The sequence below is a fragment of the Ostrinia furnacalis genome, unplaced genomic scaffold (genome assembly GCF_004193835.3).
Source record: "Ostrinia furnacalis isolate ACB-3 unplaced genomic scaffold, ASM419383v2 OfSCF7173, whole genome shotgun sequence".
Taxonomy (NCBI): domain Eukaryota; kingdom Metazoa; phylum Arthropoda; class Insecta; order Lepidoptera; family Crambidae; genus Ostrinia; species Ostrinia furnacalis.
This window is the reverse complement of record NW_021137412.1, coordinates 603,824-624,262: the sequence shown is the minus strand read 5'-3', so window position 1 is coordinate 624,262 and position 20,439 is coordinate 603,824. Positions and strand designations below refer to the sequence as shown.

The 20,439-nt window shown below is 38.2% G+C and overlaps 1 protein-coding gene across 1 annotated transcript; it reads left to right on the top strand.

Annotated features, from left to right (window-relative positions):
- Window positions 1–8,430: 8,430 nt before the first annotated feature.
- Window positions 8,431–15,258, top strand: LOC114363589 (UDP-glucuronosyltransferase 2B20-like). The gene is made up of 4 exons (XM_028319355.1): window positions 8,431–9,271; window positions 13,381–13,603; window positions 14,139–14,358; window positions 14,908–15,258. The coding sequence occupies exons 1-4, from the start codon at window positions 8,447–8,449 to the stop codon at window positions 15,182–15,184; spliced, it is 1,545 nt and encodes a 514-aa protein (XP_028175156.1). The 5' UTR covers window positions 8,431–8,446; the 3' UTR covers window positions 15,185–15,258.
- Window positions 15,259–20,439: the final 5,181 nt, after the last annotated feature.

Below are 20,439 nucleotides of genomic sequence, written 5' to 3'. Positions count from 1 at the left end.
GGTTGATGCAAGTAGAAAATAATTTTGAAACTTTTAGTTTAAATCAAACTAAGAACAAGTAGGTACTTAAACGCGATCGTCGTCGTTGTGGTTTCAGTTCAATGACGTCAACTGCTGGATAAAGGCCTCCCCCAAGGATTTACACAGCGATCGGACCTGCGCCGTCCGTATCCAGGCATCTCCGTGACCTTCAGCTTACCAAGATACCTTTAAATGAGATATTTGTTATGAATATAAAAATTCTTGATACAATTTCAATGTAGTATTTACATGAGTATTTATCTACCCTTGAAGTTTCAGCTTTATTGCTAACCATGGTCACAATTGCAGTAATCCGTAAAAACCGTGCACTTTCATAGAAATGGCACGTTTGAGAGCCCTTGTTCTGTTTCAAATGCAACGCGAAGACAGAAAATCTTATTTTTTTCTGTTCTTTTAGCCCAAGTCCGGCCCTGCCCAGGATTTGACGGCAGCCATTGTGCGGGCTGCGTTGTTTACCCCGGTGTAATATTCGCGCTCTTTGTGCGGGGCATGCCGCCGAACTTTTGTTCGGAGGTTCGATTCCTGCCAATATCGAATAGAAGCTTTGAAAATTCAGTTTTAGGATTGCACACGATCTGTTTGTGCTGGCTCGTACATATATGTGACATAGCACTTTGTTTTTTTTTGTCGCTGAGGAAATGCTTTGCGCGGGACTCCCGGCGCCCTGAAAAGGGCGCTGCTTCGTCCTGAAAAGGACAAGGACGGGGTATACCCACTAAAACCTCCGCGGCGTTTCGTCATCGCCCGAGTGGGGGTGTCGCGAGTATTCGGCCGTAGCCTTCGACTTCCGCTACACATGTGAATAGCGCTTTTTAACTGAAGTCTGATAAAGTCTTTATTGGGTGTCAAAAAGCCCAAGAAAATGTTTTGTTGCGCTTGGTTTAGTACCGTATCGTTTCAGCTAATCACGTCCACTGCTGGACAAAGGCCTCCCCCAAGGATTTCCATAACGACCCGTCCTGCGCTGCCTGTATCCAGGTATCTGCTTCCCGGGACCTTCAGATCAGGGATGTTATGGATATCCGTAACCGTAACCGAAACTTTCGGATATCCGAAATAAAAATATACCCGAAACCGTAACCATAACCGATTCAAAAGTTTCGGATAGTTTCGGATGTAGGCAGTTTAAATTGTTTTTTGTATAGCATTATAATTATGTAAAGGCATAACAGCCTGATTTTAGTATCAATTTTGTTTTTTTTTTTACTTTCTATTCGATGTAAAGTGTGCGGCCATGAATGAACAGTGTTGGACAACTATTGCAAATTGCATTTTAAAGCACAGATATCCGTAGCCGTAACCGAAACTTTCGGATATCCGAAATAAAAAAACATCTGTAACCGAAACCGTATCCATAACCGAAACTACATATCCATAACATCCCTACTTCAGATCGTCGTTCCACCTAGTGGCGGGCCTGTCCACACTCTTTCGGCCCGTGGTCGTTACTCGAGAACTTTTCTTCCCCAGAGGCGTATTAATTATTGTAAATACTGTCTCGAGTGTTAGTTTAGGTAAAGCGATTTATCATCTGATTCACCTGTAATCTATAATTTACATTAATGCTCAATAAATCGTTTTAATCGATAGCAATCCATGCGTGATGAATCGAGGCGATAATTGATGAATCGATATGTGATTCGATTTGTAATTAACGTCTGATCTGACTTGATTGTGTTGGCTCCTCCCATAGGAGAGGAGATCTCGTTTTATCTCGTAAGTATGTTTTAATCTTAATAAAGTAAGGCATTTCAATATGACTATAGTCCGCGCCAAAAGTAGTGGGCTTTTGTAAAAAATAAATACAAATACATTGATACTGGGCTGTCTATGTTTTTTAAGTTTTCCGGCTCATCATCATCATCATCATCATCATCATCAACAGCCCTTTACAGCTTTGGACTATGAACCTCCTCCACTTTAGTGGAGGGTTTTGCCATAATCTCCACGCTTGGCCGACGGATTGGAGATCGCAGTTTTATCAGAGATCGTTGCTGTCCGTTCTCTGTTTGATGTGTAGTCCCTAAGTCGCCTCTTACGACACCCGCGGGAAGAGTAGGGGTTGGTGACAAATGTATTCTACTCTGCCGTCACCACACGGCGTTGCAAGTTTACCGGCTGTTCTCTCAAAAAATGGCAATATCTTGTGAAGACTTGATACAAATAAAACAAAACAACAATTAGTACTAGGTAGGTATTTAGAAGTCACCATTTGAATTAGACAAGTTTTTTAATACCTGAGAATTGAGTTTCTTATGGATAAAGCAAATTATTTTGCTTACACGAGTCGTCTTAATAAGAGAAGACATTTACAAAAGTTTTTAAACACGTGTTAAGCAAGCCTTTTACAAACTAAGTTCAACGCTTTCTTAACTGAATAGGGTTCAAAATTCAAAAGCAAAGTCGAACGTGATATTACTGGAGAAACCTAATTTGTACCCTGAAAGGGGTGAAATACTATTCAGGACGAAGCCCCTTTTGAGGGAAGTTAGAAACTGAGTAAGACTGAATAAACGGGTAAAAGCTAAGTAGAGATATTGTCTTAAGGCGTATAGACTTTTATACCTGCATTGAGCTATTATTATAAAAGTTACAAAATTACAGTTACTGCATTTTGGGACTTGAACTGGGGTACTATCGTCATCATTTCAGCCATAGGACGTCCACTGCTGAACATAGGCCTCCCCAATGACTTCCGTAATGACCGGTTGGTAGCGGCTTGCATCCAGTACCTTTATGAGGTCGTCAGTTCACCTTGTGGGTGGACATCCAACGCTGCGTTTTCCAGTACGTGGCCTCACTCCAGAACCTTGCTGCCCCATCGGCCGTCAGTTCTGCGTACTATGTTCCCTGCTCATTGCCACTTCAGCTTGCTAATCCGTCGGGCTATGTCAGCGGCTTTAGTTCGTTTACGGATCTCCTCATTTCTGATGAGATCTCGTAAAGAAACGCCGAGCATAGCCCTTTCTTTTATAGGCTGAATAAAACTAAATGTGGCAGGTTATTTGTAACTTCAATAGCAAAAACTTATACAAGTCGCATGCGACAGAATATGCTGGAATTACTTGAAATTAACACCAATCTGTAACCAATATTCTTGCAAATAAATGATTTGTTACTATTTCTAGCTATCAGTCCACGGCATCGCCCCCGTGGATTTTTGTCTGTGACAGAAAAACTTGATCGCGTGCACCATTGTTTCAAAAACCGGGAAAAAACAATCCTATGTCCTTTCCCGGGACTCAAACTATCTCTATGGCAAATTTCATCAAAATCGGTTCAGTGGTTTAGGCGTGAAAGTGACACAGACAGACAGGCAGAGTTACTTTCGCATTTATTATATTACTATAGATTAGATACTGAAATGAATTCTGAACTTTCATAACCCGGAACAAACCTAACTCAAACACAAACTTCATTACAAAACTTGCAAGCGAAACCGATCCCTATCAATTAGAGCGAAAGGGCCAAAACTGTTCACGGTTAATTGGTTAAATTGATCTAACCGTGATTCTTGTCCTGGGGGATCCAATAAATTAATCCTGAAGTGAACACGAATTCATTAAATCACACACATCCATTCATTAGTGAAAAGTTTGAATTTAACTTTTGTGACAACCCTACGTAGAGGGAATATTACTAATAACGAACCTAAAAGTTATGATAATAAAGTTGAATATCCTTTAGTTTTTAATTTTGTGTTAGGTGGATATGAAGTTGAGGTTTTTAGATTATTTTGTCAAATTATTTTGACTACTTTTACTGTAGTTTTTTTTTCACACATTTCAGGCTTGATTGACCCGAATATAATTATGATAACAACATTAATACAGGAGGGTCTAAAATGACCATAATGGATGCAAGACACGGATGGTACACCTATGCCCCCAGAAACACACTCGAAGGAAAAGTGCAATAAAAAGTTAAAAAAATAGTTATTTTTGGAGTCGGTGCCGGCAATTTTAAGTTTCTTAACCTTGGCACTTTTCATCAAGTGCTTGATACCAAAATTAAGGATGAGTTGCACCACCTAACTTTAACCGTAACTGTAACGATAACCGGTGTTTTTTTGTATGAAGTTTGACAGGATTCTGACGTTTGTTAAAGTTAAAATAAGATGGTGCACCCCAGCCTAAGCTAGCTTTTACACGTCAATGTTTTCTCTTTTCTTGTAAACCAAATGATACGTTGCGATACGAAAAAATACAACAAGGCCCAACCTAATTGAGGGTAGGCAACGTAAAACAAGGGTCGCTCCCTACAGCGCCATCTGTAGACCGCTAATGAATTAACTTGGGACGCGGCGCCGACGCGTTTAAAAGTAAAACTTTTCGCTATTAAAACTTGGGTGTAAATTTTTTAACACGTTTGACGCACTTTGTTTTGGGAAAAGGGGATTTACACGGTGCGATTTGCGATATGACAGAGCGAGCTAATAAGCCTGTGTCTCAGGATTACTACAAAAATGCGAATAATAGACGCAGGACCTGCCTGAGGTCCAGGAGGGCTTTTAAGTGTTGTGGATATTTATTTACTTTTTAGCAATAAAGCAGACTGGATGAATGATGAATGCAGAAAAAGGATGTGCGTTCTGCACAAATCCCTTTTAATCGAATTATAAATTAGTAGATCCACAGGAAAACCAACGTAACCGATATAAGCCGCAGAATTGGCATATTTAAGTGGCATTGGGCGGGGCACATAGCCTGTAATTGGGGCAGAAAACTTAAAATTTAATGGCCATTGGGCCAGACAAGATCAAGACTTTGTTGAACAAAATATTGTTTCAATGTCAGGCAGCACAAACAATTCTTTACATCTTCTATTAGTCATCTTAGAACTTAAAAAATCTAAAAAAAAACATCGTGTCGTGTAAACCGCCCTTAATAATGCCAAAAAGTTAACCCGTAGTGTGTCAACGAGATTTGTTTTTATTTTCCTTTAGCAAGTTTTTTAACGGCCGAATTTATTACGCTGTCCTGCGTTTGGTATACAATTAATGTTCTTAAGTTTATTCACAGCGGGGGAGAGGTTAAATCAGATTTTTAGTCGGTTTGGTAGAAACAACTATGATTTAATTCTGCAGCAGATGTGTGTATAGCTTTATAATTTATGCTCTTAACACTTAAAAGAAAAGTAGTAGGTACCCACTAAAATCGTTATTTTTGTTTAAAACGTATGTTTATGGTTAATAGTTGTTTAAAACAAGAAAAAGTAATTTTAAATTCGTCCCACCCAAAGTATTTAGATGATCAGAAAATAACTTTTAGCCTGTGTTACAAGAAAAAAAAAATTGCAAAATTATCGTCGCTTGCCTCTCTAACTGACGTTACTGACATTTTGCAAAATTTTCAGGCGATTAGACAGATCGATTCGTCTTGCAAAATTGATTAAGATGGTTTAGATAACTAACGGCCGAATACTGAAACACTACTCAAATCTGTCACTCAGCAAGCAGCTCTCAAATGTTTACTTACTGGCAACATTTACCAAAAAAAGTATGTTTTCATTTACACAAATGATAACTTTACGTTTTTTATCCATTACACGCAGCATCGTTTGGTAATGTATTGTATTTTATGGAAATATACTCAATCAACTTAACATAGAACAGTTTATTTTTAGTTTCTATTATATATAAATCTAGTTTTATCATACAAAAAAATTAATGCTTGCATTTTTGTTTAATTAAAAAAATAATTTTAAAGGTGATACTTTTTATTGTTGAAATCTATTAAGTGGCGATCGTGGACCGAAACGTAACCACAATTGACATTTATCATTGTTGACAGAGTATCAAATTGACAAATCAACAACTCTTGGAAATTGTCTTGGAAATGCTGCTATGCGATGTCCCCTTAATCCTCAGAAATAGGCATGTTTATGTAAAGCGATTTCATAGCAGCTATTTTGGTTGTTACTTCGTGCACTATACGATGCACAGTTGGCTGTTAGATGTGGAAGATACCTATCACCTAGTACACGTTCATAACTTCCCGTTGCGTAGAACAGTAGGGTTATAAATAAGTATTTGGTCCACTGTTTGTATGGCATTTGGTGAGGGGTTTCAAAGAGCTTCCAAATTATGAATCCAGAAACAACACCGTTTCTTTAGAGACGCGGAACCTCGCTCGGAACATGTCATTATAATAATATTTTTCAATAGCGTTCAGCCCTATTGCGTTCCTGCGATTAGATTTAGGTATTTCCTCGAGGCTCGAAAGAAATGATAACGATGACACACATTATTTACCACTATTTAGGTCGTTTTAGGTATAACAATAGGATTTAAGATACCGCGCAAGCACTCTCAAATTTAACAGCTGCTTAAGACGATTTGACAGTTGTTTGAGTAATGCTTAGCGTTGAATGGCGTTTCAGTATGCGAAAATTCATTTAAGTGGCGTTTGAGTGCAACTTAATTTGAGAGGTGCTTAAAAATTGAGAAAAATTGCTCAGATATTGTTTTGAGTATGCGAAATGTAAGTTTAGGAGCTGCTTAACTATTTGAGAAGCCGTCAAATATTTAAATGGCGTTTCAGTATTCCGCTGTAAGTTTCGAAAAAAATGTCAGATACGTCAGTTAGACAGGCAAGCGACGTTATGTGTTCTCTTTATCTAAAAACTTATTTACTTACTTCATAACTTTTCATGATGATTCTAACAGGGCACATCACTAGACAATAGTAAGATGGTTACAATAGATCATTAGCAGAACTCTCAAGGGTTAAACAACAGGTGGTTACTCCGAAAAACGCTGAAGTTTCGAATGTTGCCATCCCTCTCACACAAAGCGAGATGCTAGCATGAGCGAAGGTGATAGATAACCTGAAACTACCTAACAGCGTTCCAGAGTAGCGCCTGGATGGAACGAAATTGAAGTTTTATAATTGCAACAACTTTAGGGTAAAGTTATACTCAAGAGAAGTTGAGAGAAAGTTCAAGTTCTTTTGAGTTATAATAGTAGTATGGTATATTTTTAAGTTTAAAACATAATTGGGACTGCAGATGCACATGGAAAATGATTTTTGAGATAGAAACTGTCTCTACAAGTACTTGAACCTAGGACTGTGCTTGCCGAATGATAGCACATCTTAGGTACTAAATAAATCAAATTGCTCAGAATTTATTCACCTACCAAGTATTTCCTCACACCCGAAATATTTTTAAGAGGAAGAATGATTTGAATCACTCTACCTTGCCTACTATTATTGTCGCCCGTATTCACAAACAATGTTTGCTTAAGTGAAGCAGCAAATCGAACGCACAGCATTGAATAGAGCTCTGATTGGTTCGTGTATCACCCTGTGCGTCCACGCGCACTGTGAGACCTCATAGTAATGTTTGTGAGTACGGGCATGAGTCACTGTCTAGACTGCTACGTCATAGTACCAGTTCCACTCTAATTTGATGTAAACACGACCTTGGTCTGTTATTATAGCATTCTCGAACTTTGGAATTTGGACTTTGTTCTATTAATTTGGGCCTTTTCGTCGCGTGGATATCACCTGAGTGAGGTCACTATACTCGTGGCAGAATTTTTGAGCTATAATATGTGCGATCACCTATACAGGAGATGTTGAAAACTTATCAGACATAATACATACAATACCTATCAGGGGAGACCGAGGAAAGTTGTAACAGAGGAGAGTTGTGATTCATTGTCGATTTTTCACAGTACCGTACATTTGGTAGGTCAATACTTGAACTTAAACTCGACAATTTTACACTCACAACTCTCCTCTGTTACAAATCACCGCGGTCTCCCCTCAATTTTTGCTGTGTGCGCATTACTTTTCATTTATAATATCTGACACCAGGCATTAAAGACATCCAAAGAGTTTTAAAATAATTAATCTTTTCTACAGATTCACACAGTGCCTCAGATTCATTACATAATTTTTCTTTGAAAAACTTAAAATCACGCGAGCAGAGCCAGGGAATAATGCTTGTAATACACGTGTTAAAAATATCATAATATATTTGTCTATTAATAATACTGGTTCCAAATTAAACTGTTCATGGTTTGGCTGTACTTTGAACTTTCGAAGATAAATAGGTAGAGTAGGTACGCAGCTACGTCATTTTACTGTATGATACGATATACCTAAAGATGACGTACTTTGGTCCATTTAATGTCCCGAAGCAGTGGTAGGGTTAATACTGGGACGTGTAAAAGTGCTTTTTAAAAGCCTAAATAAGTTTTATGAGTTTTTGAACCAAAGATAGTGCTGTTAAACTGTGGACCTGCTGCAAGTTGCTGACTTGCATAATTATAACTTGTTTCAACGTGACGCCACAAAAAATTACAAGTCATCCCGTATTATTGGTTACCAATTATATTATACCTTTATAAAGGACATGAACTCAAGAAACACTAGTATTTGTTGTGTGATTTTGAACGATGACATTCGTCACGTATTTTGTATTAGCTCTAGTATTGAGTGCCAGTGAAAATGAAGGATCTAGGATATTGGCAGTATTTCCAACTCCATCTATAAGTCACCAAGTAGTATTTAGACCTCTAGTTCAAGAATTAGTAAAGCGAGGACATGAAGTGACAGTTGTAACTACAGACCCAGCATTTGCTAAGGGCGAAGCACCAGCCAACTTGACAGAAGTGGATGTGCATGATATGTCTTATAAACTATGGAGAGAACACTTCTTGGCGACGTCTACAGGGAATAAGAACGATTTGAGGACACAAATGAGAGTTGCTTTCGAGCTTTTCACGAAAATATTTGGATCTCAAATGGAAACTAAAGAAGTGCAAGACATTATCAAGCATGGAAAGTTTGATTTGCTGATGGTAGAGGCTTTAGTAAGACCGGCAATATCTTTGTCGCACATTTTCAAAGTGCCAGTGATTCAAGTGAGCTCTTTTGGTGCAACGTATTGGAATTGGGACGTAGTAGGAGCACCAGTCCATCCATTTCTGTACCCATCGATGTTCCGCCAAAGAATTATGAACCTTACCATTTGGGAGAAAATTTCTGAACTGTATAACCATTATACTTTCAAGAATTTGGCTCACTCGGTTGAAGAGCGAGAGAATCAGATGATCAGAAGGATTTTTGGAGAAGATATGCCAAGTCTTACAGAGTTAAGTAATAATGTAGATATGTTGTTTGTGAATATGCATCCGATTTGGGAGGGCAATCGCCCGGTTCCTCCAAGTGTCCTTTTCATGGGAGGACTTCACCAGAAACCTGTGAAGGAACTTCCAAAGGTAATTACTGATGTATTTAGTTATCTACTTCTCTAAACGACCTCTAACCGTACTAAACTGTAATCATTAACTTTACCTTTATTATTATGAATGAGTACACATACACAAATTTGGGGGAAGCCTATAAACTAAGAGCTAGTGAACGCCAGACCTACGTCATTTTATAAAAGCTGAAAGTTTGTCAGCGTATGCTCCCAATATAGGTTAGAATGTTGGTGCATTATGACGTTTGGGTCATCGTGGCTTTGGCTACCCTCAAAAGATTGTCTGGCAAGGAGTTGAACCTGTCAAAACTGTTTGGCTGATGAGGAAACAACTTCTAACGATTTCCCAAATACTATACATAAAAATCAGCCGTATCAATCAACGTAAGCCTAACATTTACGGTGGCCTTTGCTGTATATTCATTGGACTGTAATTCTACTTCCGTTGAAATTATGATGATCAAAATACAAAAATTGCAATACCCTTACAGGTCTCTTCTTTGTGTCTAGACATATTTATTTGTAAACACCTAATTGTACAACAGGATGCAATAAATGAATATAAAAAAAACATTACATGAATTACATTGAAATAATTCTACATTACTCGTAAATACAGTTCATTACAGTAAGATATGTACCTTCCTAGACATAAACAGGAAATTACCATTGAAATTATAGTAAATTATCTTAACGTATTATGTTGCTATTATTACAGAATTGTCTTTACAACGATTTTCTGAAATGATTTGACATGTCTTTGGAATTATAGTTCGTCATGTGTGATTAGATGCTTTACAATTTTATTGTGTATCAAATATGAAACAGATTAAAGTAACAACTTAAAATTATCGAAGTAATATTATTAAGTAATTTAAACCACAGAAAGCCCCACAATGTTTTTGATTGTGACTACTAATAAAGGCGTACCTATAATAAATGATTGATACGAAGAAAATTATATTCAACTAAAACTCCTATTATAATGAGTCTTGATCCATGATAGAAACATCGCTCTAATTGCGACCTGAATTCAAGCCTATAAATATTTATCTTGGAATTATTTCTATATTTGGGACAATCACAGGCTTCAGTCCTTTCGACCGTCCTTAATAAAAGTTTAATGATACTTTATATGATACTAGCGGCCGCCCGCGACTTCGTACGCGTGGACCTCGTTTTACTCCATTAGGGGTGGAGTTTCGTAAAATCCGCTCTTAGCATCTATAGCGCATACATTTTAAATTTCAACTCTCTTACTTTAAACACATAGGACTTTCATAATATAAACTTCCAACCCTCCTTTTATCTCCTTAGCCCCCGTGGTTGATTTCTAATGTTACATTTTCAGTGTATGTACCACCACCACCACCACCATTTCAGCCATAGGACGTCCACTGCTGAACATAGGCCTCCCCCAATGCTTTCCATGTTGATCGATTGGAAGCGGCCTGCGTCCAGCGCTTCCCTGCTACCTTTACGATGTCGTCGGTCCACCTTGTAGGTGGAAGTCTCACGCTACGTTTTCCGGTACGCGGCCTCCATTCCAGAACCATTCTGTCCCATCGGCCATCAGTTCTGCGTACTATGTGCCCTGCCCATTGCCACTTCAGCTTGCTAATCCGTCGGGCTATGTCAGCGACTTTGGTTCGTTTACGGATCTCCTCATTTCTGATTCGATCTCGCAAAGAAACACCAAGCATAGCCCTCTCCATAGCACGCTGTGCAACTGAGCTTCTGTATAAGGCCTATAGTGAGAGGCCACGTTTCCGAGCCATAAGTTATCACTGGTAACACACATTGGTTATACACTCTAGTCTTCAGGCATTGAGGTATTTTGGACGAAAAGATGTTGCGTAGTTTCCCGAACGCTGCCCAGCCGAGTTGGATTCGACGATTGACCTCCTTCTCGAAATTGGACCTACCTAGCTGGATCGTTTGTCCGAGGTAGACATACCTACTTGTCGACAATCTCGAGAATTGAGCTCCCAACTGAAACTGGGTAGGGCGCAACATGGACATTCGACATAAGCTTCGTTTTGTCCATGTTCATCCTCAGGCCTACCTGTTGGGAAAATCGATTAAGGTCTTCGAGCATTGTGCCAAGATCTTCCAACGATTCTGCCATGACCACAATATCGTCGGCAAACCGATGTGTACACAGTACCACAGTGTACCGAACAGTATATGTACACCTCCACAATATCTAGAGATCATAGTGAGCATACACTTTAACTTTCAAGTCTCTTACTTTAAAAACCGAGGACTGCAATACAAACTTCTAACCCCCTTTTTAACTCCCATAAGGGTTGAATTTTGCAAAATTTCGTCTTAGTGACTACCTACGTTCTAAAAGGAGGTGTATTCCACTTTGATCACCTGGCTTTGATCAGCCAGGTGATCAAAGTGGACTTACAGCGACAATTTAGTGTCCTTTGAATTTATTCTGTGCCTTTGATCACCCACGGATACGATGTCCTGGGTGAGCCAAGTGGACTCTAGTTAAATTATTATTTTAGTGTCCTTTGATCATCTACAAACAAATCACACCTCCTCTGAATAGTCACATGTCCAATTGTTGTACTACATATTTTGTTTTGTAACATTTTTGATATTTTCTAAAAACCGCAATAAACAAATTGGACATGTATGTGACAATTCAGAGGTATGATTTATTTATAGGTGATCAAAGAACACTAAAAAAATAATTTAACTGGAGTCCACTTTGATCATCTTGGTGATCAAAGCCAGGTGGAATAGACCATTAACCCCTGAGAACTCTTTTGAGACTTGTAGTTTCTGAGACTTCGTGATGAGTGAGTGAGTCACTTAGTCATTCAATGACCTTTCTTTCTACTAAAATTATACGTACCTATAGTAATTATCATTAAAATCAAATAAGTAAGTACCTACCAACCTAAGTAATTAAAATAAAGACCCTACCAAAAAATTAACAAATTACATACAGAAAATAAAAACGAAGTAATTCTTATCCTATTTAACTACAATCGCCCACGCGCCCATCCCATTTGTCCGCCGCTGAACCGTACCCTAATATTCATCTCGGTAGATGGCGGCACATAGTAAGAATTTGCAAGGAAGTTTGTAAAAAGTCACTAATTAACACTTTGATTTGCTCGTTTAAACACAGTGAATGATTCAAATAGGTACATACAGTGAATGGTTCAATTACATAAAATATCTTTATTTATTAAATTTTCAATATTATTTACGAACAGCGCTATTCATAGTACATGTAATATTTAGTTACTAATTTACTAATGATGTCGATAGATGGCGTTTGACAGCTTTGCCTTCATGAATATTTACGTACCTCAAAAATTTTTGTCAGGCGCAAGAAGATTTTAACCAATGACGATAGATGGCGCTTTTCCACGTCTTATGAAAATCCCAAATATTTTACGGGACCCTATTTTTTTCCAAAATAAAATTTAGCCTATGTTACTCGTGAGTTATGTAGCTTTCGAATGGTGAAAGAATTTTTAAAATCGGTCCAGTAGTTTTTGAGCCTATCCATTACAACTAAACAAACAAACAAACAAACAAACAAACAAACAAAGTTTTCCTCTTTATAATATTAGTGTAGATTGATCGTTTAATTTTAATAATAAGTACTTACCTACTGTAAATCTAAGATTATTAGGTGAAAACTTTAGGCATGGACAACATGAGTTTTCCAGTGACTTGGCCCTCTTTTAGCTTGGTCCACGGGCCAAGTCACTGGATTGTATTTTAAAATTTTTCTTCCAGTAACTGGGCCCACTCTAACGCCCGTATTTACAAACGATGCTTGCTTAAGTGAAGCAGCAAATCGAACGCACAGCGTTGAATAGAGTTCTGTGATTGGTTCGTCTATCACCATGTGCGTCCACGCGCACTGTGAGACGTCATAGTAATGTTTGTGAATACGGGCTTAAATCTAAGATTATTAGGTGAAAAAAACCTTAGGCATGGACAACATCACATCAAGCTAATTAAACACTAGTATCTTATGTAGTTGTAATAGGTCTTATTTTGCAATAAAATCTGATAGTCCCATGTGCCGTCCTTAACAAAGTGAACACCCATACATTACATTGTCTGAACCATTCAAAACCATTTCAGGAACTCAAATCGTATCTAGATGCTTCAACTAAAGGCGTAATTTACATTAGTTTTGGAACTAACGTAAACCCGTCCCAGCTACCCCCGGAGAAGATCCAGATCTTGGCTAAAGTGTTTTCCGAACTTCCATACAATGTACTGTGGAAGTGGGACAAAGATGTACTGCCGGGACAGAGCGGGAACATAAGGATCTCTAAGTGGCTGCCGCAGTCGGATCTTTTGCGTAAGTTTATTAATTTTTAAGAGATCTCAATTATTCAATTAGGGCTAACGTATTTGCGGTCACCAGTTACCGCACAAGATTAAGGTCCTATCATTCATCGCCATAATAGTAGCATAGACAGTAGTACCACAAAATAATAATAAGTATTGTAGTACCAATTGGTGAGCGCTGAAGCAGTAGTAGAACTGTAGCATTTGCAACCACTGTCCTTCTTAAGATTGCGCCAATTCCTGTCAGTATATATTTACTAGTAATGGGACTATTCCCACCTCTTTTTCCCACCACTGCATCTCCCTTGTAGCCAGGATCTACAGCTTGACCGCCAATAAAAACCCAACCAGTGAAGGTCAAGTCTGTTATTTACTATGTAGTAGCACAGAATAATAATAAGTAATAGTAAACCTTACAGAAAAGATAGTATTCATGAATAAGGCAGAAAAGGAACAGTCTTTGTGGATATTCTTGGGGGAAACCATTTCCCAGAGGACGTTGTTTGGGTGAAATGAACTTCAAAATATGAATATCATATATCCAGGCCACCCAAACATAAAGCTGTTCATCACGCAAGGAGGTCTGCAGTCCACTGATGAGGCCATCACCGCTGGTGTACCTCTCATTGGTATGCCGATGTTGGGCGACCAGTGGTTCAATGTGGAGAAGTACGTCTACCACAAGATCGGCATGAGGGTAGACATGGAAACGTTGACAGAAGAACGGTTTAAGGAAGCAGTGGAGAAGATCATTGGGGATGAAAGGTCAGTGACACTTTTTATGTTATGATCTTTTTAATTGTAAGTTCAGTGCATTTAACCACAGTTAAATTTGACGGTGAATCCAGCTCCTGGATAAGTAAGTATGCAATTTCATGCAGCTAATCACCCCTCAAGGTCCATCTCATCATCATCAAGTTATTGAATTTAGCATATTTGGTTTCATATGCTGGCCAGACGGGCCTGATATTGCATATTTATGTCTATAGACAAGGCGGATTGGGAGCCTGATGTTTGCACACTTGCTTTTAGTAGCCTTTTATAACATCCACGGGAAGGTTAGGAGTGGACCTATTGTTAAAACCATACAGTACCTTATATGACCAAAAACGGGACTAATCCCACCTCTTTTTTCCGCCACTAAAGCTTTTGCGTAGCCAGGATTTAGTTTTTTTCAATGAAGGTCAAGCTTGGCCCAGGGGAAAGTTAATCTGTCATAGGACCCGCTCGCAACGATAGAAGTTAATCAGAAGAACATAGGAGGAGTGTCGTAAAGGATTTTAATTGTGAGTAACCATTATGTTCTTTCCACAGCTACCGTCAAAACATCAAACGTCTCGGTGTCCTTATGAGAGACCAGCCTCAACCACCGCTACAACGAGCAGTGTGGTGGACAGAGCACGTGATCCGCCACTCAGGCGCACGTCACCTCCGCGCAACTTCAGCTAATATGTCCTGGTACGAGTACTTGGAAATGGACGTTGTACTTACTTTAGTAACCATTCTTGTTGCTGGTATTAGTTTTATTGTAGTGATATTGAAGTTTGTGGCGAAGAACTTTATGGTTGACGTGAAAGTGAAATCTAGTTAACTATTTATTTGTGTGTGGTGTGTTGTGTTTTAATTTATTTGTGTGTGTTAAATAAATTGTTTCAACAAAGTCTATAGAGTTTTTCATTTCTTAGGATAGGTACAGTGAAGCTTGATATCATAAAATGGTACATCTTGCTGAAGATCCGGTAAAGAACTAACCTAACGTCGGGCTGATCTACTCGTAATCCCTAATAGTCTCAATGCCGTAGGTCCTATCTAATAAGCTTATAGTCTGCTTAATTTTATTTTATTTTAAATAAAACTTAATGAATAAAGACCTTATGGAAGGCCTCTGTCCAGTGGACATATTTTAGCTGAAACGATAACGAAAAAAGGAAACAAAGCAACAAGTGCTTTGACCAGATTTCAAGAGAAACATTTAATAATTTCTATTTGGGAGTAGGTAGTGACATAAATAAAATTCTGACCAACATAATATTCACAACCGTCCAAAAACATACAGTTGTTCAATAAAGCACCGAAAATCATCTAAACTGAAATTCCAACAAGCATTTCCACGTTAATACTCATCGGTCACAAGAATTTTCATATTGAAGACCAAAATAACTCTCGTGAAATACTATCGCAGTTAAACTCGACCCTCTACTGACCCCTAAAGCTCAGTTAACGATTTGCCACACTGGATTCATTCTGCGGTCTGCGGTCAGGTCAAAGTGACCGGCTGTTGTCTTTCCCGAAGACTATAATCCGGGCCTTTCTAAGGCGAGAGTGAATAGGCACTTACAGGTAGGGTTGCCAACTATACTGTTTTGAACAGTATTATACTGTTTTTCACTAAATTATACTTTTTACTGTTGAACAAAAATAAAGTATACAAAATACTGTTTTCAGCTAGCATCACTAGTATCCATATATATTTTTAAAAGTAAATGCCCAAAACCACATTTAAGTACGCGTTGTAGAGCTATACTGTTTGTTTTTTTTTAATACTGTCTGTTTTCCTTGCCCGACCTCTGATATACTTTATATTTTGAAAGAAAAGTTGGCAACCCTACTTACAAGGCAGATATGTACCATCCTAGACTGCATCCCACTTAACACCAGGTGCGATTGTGGTCAAATATCTGCCTTGTTATGCATAAAAAAAAGTGAACGCAGCCCACTTCATGTATAAACAACATTGTAGGCCAGGGCAACGTGACAATGAAATCTGTTAGCAGTGCGGTTTTTTGCTCAATACAGATATTTGACCGCAATCGCACCTGGTGTTAAGTGAGATGCAGTCTAGGATGGTTTGCGTTCTTTTTCGTGCCCGTAGATACGGATGCTCGCATCAATAAGGGTAGAGACTGAAAAAGTTGTTCATAGCTCGCAGAGCTGATGGCCGCTGGGGAGAAAAGTTCTCGAGTGGCAGGCCTCCTACTTAGTGGATCAACGATCTGGTGAAGGCCGCGGGAGGTTCCTGGATGCGGGCGGCACAGGACCGGTCTTTGTGGAAATCCATGGCGGAGGCCTTTGTCCAGCAGTGGACGTCATTCGGCTGAAACGAACAAGCATATTAGCAATATTAAATATCGAATTTCGTACCACACAATACCTTCCAAGGGTCCGCGATATGAATATCGCAAAGGTCGCTGTGATAGTATCAAATTGTTGTTGGTTCGGACTTCGGAAGTATTTAGATAGTACTGATAGTACGGAGAACTATTCCGAAGCGCGTGTAATCAGATTGGGAGTTCTATGGCATTACTGGTTAGTTCCTGGGTTTAATGACGTCATGCATAGTTAGTAGAAGAGTATATCGCCCGTATTCACAAACGATGCTTGCTTAAGTGAAGCAGCAAATCGAACGCACAGCGTTGAATAGAGCTCTGTGATCGGTTCGTGTGTTACCCTTTGCGTCCACACGCGCTGTGAGACCTCATAGAAATGTTTGTGAATACGGGCGTAAGTTTGTTACTTCACCTGAACAATACTAGGTGGGTTTTGAAGATGGGAAAGTCCCTAAAGGACGTTGGTACTGTTGTAAATAGAAATAAAATTCTGTAATGAACTTTGAGTTTAAATTGGGTTTTTTTTCAGTTTCAGTTTTCAGAGGTATCTTAAAACTTTCATTTTGGGTCAAACCCTTGTGGGTCTTCTATTAGTTTTGGAGTTTATAGATGAATATTAGATACTTACTTATTGACGATAAGGCTGCATTTCCATCAGAGATGTGCGAGGATGCGTAGCGAGGGATATATTTGTAAAGAACCAATAGAATCGCTTCATTTACCTCGCTTCGGTTCACATCTCTGGTGGAAACGCAGCCTACTGTTATTTTATTATTTTGCAGCCATAATTATGACGTGGATGTACTACCCTCACGTATTAGTATTTGTCAAAATAAGAAAAAATGTCTGAGTACATGACAAATAGCGAATGAATTCCCAAAACAAAGGTATTTTTCAGAAGTCCTCTTCCGAATAGAATGCCCCGTTCCATGCTCTTTGTCTCTATAATTTCAGGACTATGGACTTTTGCTTCCAAAAAGACAACGGGTTTGCTATTTCCACAGAAAAAGGAAGAGAAACAGCTCATTAAATTGACTTTTTACCTGGAAAAGTGCTGTGAAAATAGGCAATTACTTAGTTGTCACGACTCACGATAATTATTCGGCGCATTCCCATCTTCCCCCAACAGGGTCGGGGCAAGATGGGAATGCCCAGATTTTTCTAGTTCTGTGATGGCCGAAATATTTTAGCTACTTACATCGACGTTCTAACTGACGCACTGTGATTCGTGTAGAACAAGCTAGCTGGACAAAATTCATTGTTGAATTTCTGATTATCGTTTATAAAAAACGATAAACAACATCCCAGACATTAAGGATTCCACAATTTTTTACTTTGTTAATTACCTAGTCGTGAGTAATTAACATGGTAAGTGAGGATATGAGGATAGTGTAATTTTTAATTCCTAATTTTGCTCGACTTTCGACAACACCTGACATTATTTTTTATTATGGTGACCAAATATTTGTGTGATGGATTTTGAAGATAAGGGTAAGTACTTTTTATTTTCTGTACAATAAGGTGCATAATAATGCACATAGTTTTAAAAAGTATGGCGAAATGTTGACCTTTATATTTTTCTCAAAATTTTATGTTTGGAAGACTAGAAGTTGTATGCCCCCACTTGACCCCAGTCTGGAATTTATATATATTGTAGCTGTAACCCTCTAGTATTCAAATATACCAGTTTCAGTTTGCACACTTTTGCACAACAATTTTATTTTTTCAGATTAATAAAAAATCAAGTTTTTTGATTAATGATTAAAACATTGAAAAAGTGACCAGAATAGCATGATTTTTAATTTATATTCTCAAAATGTGATGTATTGGGATCACGAAAATTCGCTGAGAGAGTTGAAGAATAGCATCAGTCGCATTTCAATTTCATTTCAATGGACGAAATACGGCAAAACAGGGAACGCTTCATGAAAAACAAAACTGAGTGGATTCCCGGAGCCATAGTGTTACATGTTTCTGTTCATAAAGTTCAGTCTTCCACGTCGAAAGATTCTACACCTGGACGACCACTCAAGGAGTTCGACGAGTCCAGCAAAAAGACGAAAAGAAGAAGACTTTTAGACCTCATTTCCTCAAGAAGTACTTGAGAACTGATATTGGCTGCTGAAGCTGCAGCGCAAATGTCTGCTGGCCACAGCAACTTGGCAAGTCATTAATGTTGTCCCAGTCAACCCACTAAATTAAAAAAAAAACTGAGATTCTTTGTTCCATATAAATCGCAAAAATATTTATATCGAAAAATTGATTTTCATTAAATTCTCCATAAAAAACGGGAATTTCATACTTTAACACCTACTACATCATAAGACCAATTATTATTATACTGTAAAGTTAGTTTCTTCTTTCCTTTTTAGTCTGTTTCTCTTGATTTTAGGAAATAAATATTTTATTACCAAAAAAATTTTTTTTTTCAAACCTACCTATAATAATTATAATAACAAGCCTAATTAATCTTAAATTGCACAAAAAAGTAAGTAATGCGTGTATTAAACCCATTAAAGTAAAAAAATAATATTGTCCAGCTAGCTTGTTCTACTCGAATCACTGTGTGACGGGCATAAGGCAGAGGATTCAACTGGACATTCTGAACCCCTTTTCCAATTCGATTTTACTTTCCTTTGATTTGAGGTTGGATTTTAAGCGCTCCTGCACACGATGCCGCCACCGCGCCGCCGTCGCACTATGGATCGAAATTGAGATTTATGGACATAGCGATTTTTTTCACAATTTCTATTTTCTTACTTACTTAAATTTTCATTTTTCGGAACCTCATAACTTCTGAACGGGCAAATTTGGGCGCACGCTGTTAGTGTAGGATTATAGTCAACAAGCCATAAAACAAGGCTCAAGTAGATTTAAAGCAAAATCTCTCAAGGCTTAGTTGAAATCGACCACTTTATGTTTCATTCCATACAACAAAAATGGAAAATATTTTTTTCTAGTCAAACTATTGGTTTTAGAGAAAAACTTGTGCTGCATTTATTCATCAGAATAACGTAACCTATCGATATGTATTTTGTTCAAATAGAAATTGTGAAAAAAATCGCTATGTCCATAAATCTCAATTTCGATCCATAGTGCGCCGCGCCGTCGCCGCGCCCCTACATTGTTCATACGCACCGAGTAAAGCCCGCCGCGCGCCGCCACCGCGCCATCAAAGCATAATTTTTCAAACGCACCGTGTGCTTTGCCTTTAAATAAACTCTATTTAACTAAATTATCTTGTTATAACCTAACCTACAAGCCTAGAAAAGCTGAATCATTTTTCACGGATGATTGAGCTAGTCTGGGATATTTTGATTGCCAGTTACCGAACTTGTAAACCTGACAAATGGACCTGGGTAATCGACAGACCCGTCCATGTAATATTTAGTTAACGTATTAACAACAACAAATAACATTAATATCATCTGACGGAGATTGATGTAGGTAAACTTGGTAAGGGGGGCTATTCACGCGTAGACTAGTGGGAGTTTATTATTATATCTCACAATGGTGATTTCCCGATGGGGTTTAGAGATGTTTTTTTTAATGTCATTATTATTTCAGCTATAGAACGTCCACTGCTGAATTTAGGCTTCCCCTAATGATTTCCAGATTACCTATAGTCCGATTTTTAATTCGACGGAATTCTGACAGCTGTCATTTTTTGACAATTCAGATGTAATAAGCCTTTTTTGCTTTGAATTAATAATAAATAATATGAAATGAAATTTCATCA